The 4,714-nt window shown below is 30.6% G+C and overlaps 1 protein-coding gene across 1 annotated transcript; it reads right to left on the bottom strand.

Annotated features, from left to right (window-relative positions):
- LOC109361179 lies at positions 1,854–3,109 on the bottom strand. Its single transcript, XM_019606535.1, has one exon. It carries the CDS (start codon positions 3,029–3,031, stop codon positions 1,904–1,906), a length of 1,128 nt encoding a protein of 375 aa, XP_019462080.1. The 5' UTR covers positions 3,032–3,109; the 3' UTR covers positions 1,854–1,903.

Below are 4,714 nucleotides of genomic sequence, written 5' to 3'. Positions count from 1 at the left end.
GGTATTAATTTATGCCACAATTAATACAATTTCAATATTTTATTTAGGAGGATTGCATCTAGATTAAGCAGACTGAAATTTGTATTTGCATTGTTTACTTAAATATTTTTACTGCTAATGTCATGTGGCATATGTAAGAATTACGCTCTCAAATTATCATGATAGCAGCAATCATACTGTAATACTTATGGAATTTAGAGTTGTTTTAAATTTCATCCCACAATCACAATTGTGACACTACAACATTGCGCTTTAGGAAGTCTTCCCAATTACTCGTCCAGATATTTAGTATTTATACTATAATTAATTTTTATTAATATTATGTTAATAGTCATAAAGCTTAATTGAATTATATCACTTCAATTTAACTAATTAATTAAAATAATAGTTTTAACATATTTACATATCCATAATTTCTATCATCATATAGTTTGCTCTTGGTTTATTACCTGCTGATGAATGACTGCACATCATGCATCTTCTTATTGCCAATAAATATTTTCAGAAAAACAAGGTTATTTCGAATTAGAGGATTGCATGTGCTACGACCTCTACCATATGTTATAGTCCAAATAACATGAGTATATACATTTGTCTATTCATAAGCAAATACTTTTATTGACTTATGAACCAGTATATATCCATACACAATTCTCAAACAGTTGGGCTCATAATAATAATAATAATGCAACCCCATGAATATAATAATAATTTATGTTTCATCAAATAAATTAAAAGTATCAAGGTGCATAGGAGAAGAGATAAAAACACGAAACCATGTCACCTATATGAATCATGATCACAGCCAATATTTTTGTTGTTTGGAACACCGAGATAGATTATAAACCTTTGATGATAATGTTCAGAGATTATATATACTATCGTGTTGATATTGATATGCAGTGTCGTGCCTGCCAACCCGCTTTCTTATCATTTATGTTAAATATTTGTAATCTACAGTTGAATTTATTCGAATTGTGTAATGTTCAATTTAGAAAATTGAACATTCATGTTCTACTACTAATAGTTATAACGTAAGAAAAAATATTTAACCAAATAATATAGAACATATATTGGTTGGAGAGGAACATTGGGTTATATATGGTTTTTTAGTAAAAATCAGAAAATAGTGAGGGTAAAATAGAGAGAATCATAAATTACACCATGGTAGGTGGTTATTTTGGGTTTTCCCTTTATAAATAGTATAGATAATGTATTTGTTTGAAGTTGTCAAAAATATATTCTCCAGTATAAAATTTTCCTAGAGAAAATATATTCTCATGCTTCATTATTTTTTTTATTTACGTATTTTCATTCCCATATTTAAAAAAAATGTAATTTTTTAATTGTAACTTGTGTTTTCCGCTAACTTAACACTTCTGACTAATTCTCCATTGCCTTTCGGAATTGGATTTCTGTAATATGTTGATAATTATGCAGTCTATTTTTAGGAATATAGATAATAAACAAATATAATTTCAAGTTATTCTCATAAATGTTAATAAAGATTTCCAACAAATATAAATTTTAATATACTCAAAAAAATGACATTCATAATAATAATGTGATTCCACAATTATAAATCTATTCCTGAAAGAAACAAACGCCCCCGAGATAGTAGAACATTTTATATGAATAAAATTGAACACCCCACAACCCAATGACATAATTTAAGATAATCAAGCAAAATAATTCAAACCTTAATCTTTAATTTCTTAACCAATACTCAAACTTTTATTAATTTTGGAAAACAACAAAACAAACAAAGCATCTCTCATTAAGTTTGTGGTATTTCCTACAAATAAAATTCATTAAAATGGGAAAAGTTCCTATATATTAACTGAAAAAGACAAATTCAAACTATGTCTAGAACTAATTAGAATTAAAAAAAAAACAAATACAATCAATTGATCTTCTTATTCATGTTCTTCACAAGCTGGCCCATTTGAAACCTCCAATACATGAAATAAGCCAAGCCCAATCCAATCATCACATACATCCAAATATTCTCATCTTCACTCTCCTTAGGAGATCTCACTTCTTCAATTCCAAAACTCTCCCTTTCTGAATTACCCAAAATACCCTCATTCACCCTTCCATATATCACATATGCCCTATCCATCTCACCAACAACAACCGAAGTAGGGTACCCTTCCAAGTCAAGGTTAATTTTGTCAAACACCACACCCTCTCCCCATCCATCGTTACTCTTCAGAAACCACACTTTCCCTTCCACTGGTGACACAACCAAAAGGACTCCGTCAGGTCTCAAAACGACACCGTCTGGTGCCGTTAGATCTCCGTTAAGTAACACTTGTCTTGCTGTTCCGTCTTCCGCGTTAACCTTAAACAACTTTCCAGTGTTTGATTGTGACACTATGAGATAACCGTTGCTGACGTAAGCAATCCCGTTGAGGCCGCAGAAACTATACGGTGTGTCGCGAACCACTGGATGTTCCGTGAACCGAGGTGAATTTGAGAAGATCGAAGCTTCTCCTCTATCGTTTACTTTCCAGATGTAGTTACCAGCGGAATTCGTGACGTAAGCGTTGCCTTTGAAGTCTACTGCCACGTCGTTTGCGATTGGGCGAACGGCGTCGTTTTCGTCGGCAGAGGGGAGGAGGGATAGGAATTCACGGTGGCGGGAACGGAGGTCGTAGGCGGCGAGGGCGTTGAACGGAGGGTGGGGCTTCATGGCGTGAATCACGGCGAGGACGCGGTTGTTGCGGGAATCGACGGCAAGGCCTAAGATGGTGACGTTTTCGGGGAGGGAGGGGTCGGAGATTAGGGTTTCGACAACGCCGGCGTCGGAGACGGCGGAGATTGTGCGATGGCGAAGGGATCCGACGAGGAAGTGTTGGCCCTTGGGGTCCCAAGCTAGGCCTTCGGGGTAGAGATTAGGTGATCGGAAATTGATGACGTGTGGAGTGGCGGCTAGAACTGGTGGCGGTGGTGAAATATGGTGGATGAGGAGAAGAAAGAGGAGGGCAGTTACGATGGTAAAGGGTTGCTTGGATGAGAGGAGATTCATGGTTTTTTGCTTCTCAAGTTTGAATCACCAATTTTTTTTCTCTCTAAGTGAATTATTAGTTTATGAAAATTTTCATTTATTGTTATTATTATTATTATTCTAAAAGTAAATTATGCTGACAATCATGATTATTATAACTACACTCATCACCAATAAATTACACTTCCTTCACTTATTTTTCATAAAATATAATATTGTTATACTGAAAACTTATACACGATCATAATATTATCTGGGAGTATATTATTGTATGTATTATTAGTTTATGATTGATGAAAAAAATATTTTTAAGTTAAAAATTAGTAATAAATCATTTTTCTAACTAATCATATTTGATGGTACATACAATAGCACAATTTGTTGGACAGCAAATATATATATTGTCCACCAACATTTATTTTGAAGAACTGATTAAAAATGAATCGTGAATAATATATTAACAATATATAAAAATTTGTGATCGGTATATATTTTCTTCTCATTTTCATATATTATTGTAATATTATATTAGAGTATAATATTTATGCACTATCAGTGTAAAGATATATACACAGTTACATCATTATTTATTGTTCATTTGTATTTTTTAAAGAGTCAAATATAATAAAATATAAATGATAAATGATATAATAATAATGTATAATCTGATACGAAGCACACTTGACTTTCTCATTATATTATACTCATATACATGTATACCACTACTTATGTCCTTTTATTATATGAGTTCATTTTTTGTACATTGGGTTTCATCATATTCCTTTTTTTCGTTTCACACATCTAGTGGCTAGAACTTAGACGCATGATCGGCTCCCACGCTTAAAGTTGTGTTTGTATTTCCATTGCATAATACTTTTAAGTTTTAACAGAAGATAGTATTGAAATGATAATGACTGAAAAATATAAAAATCTTATCATCTCTCTCATGTTAGAAATTGATGGTTTTTCAATTATATTTATTTATTGTATTTTATTTTCATTAATTTAGACTTTCAAGTCTTGTTAATTATATTTCATAGTATTGTATAGGTTCAATTTATTTTCTCTTGAATAATAAACAACATAACGCTTAATGAAAAGTTTGTGAAACTTGGGCATGTAATTTTATGTCGGGATGTGTTTAATGTGATTAATTGTGAAAAATAATATGAGGTATTATAGCCAAAACATATTCATTTTTTATATTTATTTTTGTGGATAACATCCAACAACAATTTATCAAAAAAGAGTAAATTAAAATTTATTTAATCATAAAGTATGACATAGTAGATATTCGTTGACCAACAAAAATTGTATATTTTAAGAATTTATTAAATAATATAATATATATGTATTGATAGTATAAAGATTTATACGCAATTAATATATCATTTGTCATTCATTTATATTTTTTTAAAGAATCAATAACAATTAATTATAAATGATAGATGATAATGATAATATACAAAAACTACAGAATTAATAGAGAATTCTTTCGTCTTTGTAATAGATTACTACAACCGAAACACCATAAATAAAACAAAGTGAAATACCATAAACATGATTATTACAAATGAAGAATCACCCAAAATATAATATTACCTTCCTAACTGTTTTTTATAACTTTATACATATATAATAAAATAGGAGAGCTAATAGTTAATATAAAAACATTAAAGACAAAGTAATAATACATTATGTAAA

The sequence above is a fragment of the Lupinus angustifolius genome, chromosome LG11, assembly GCF_001865875.1.
Source record: "Lupinus angustifolius cultivar Tanjil chromosome LG11, LupAngTanjil_v1.0, whole genome shotgun sequence".
NCBI lineage: Eukaryota > Viridiplantae > Streptophyta > Magnoliopsida > Fabales > Fabaceae > Lupinus > Lupinus angustifolius.
This window is presented reverse-complemented; position numbering and strand designations above follow the sequence as displayed.

What these genes read in the sequence shown, in the direction of transcription:
- LOC109361179 (XM_019606535.1), bottom strand. Translation starts at nt 3,031, where the DNA reads ATGAATCTCCTCTCATCCAAGCAACCCTTTACCATCGTAACTGCCCTC.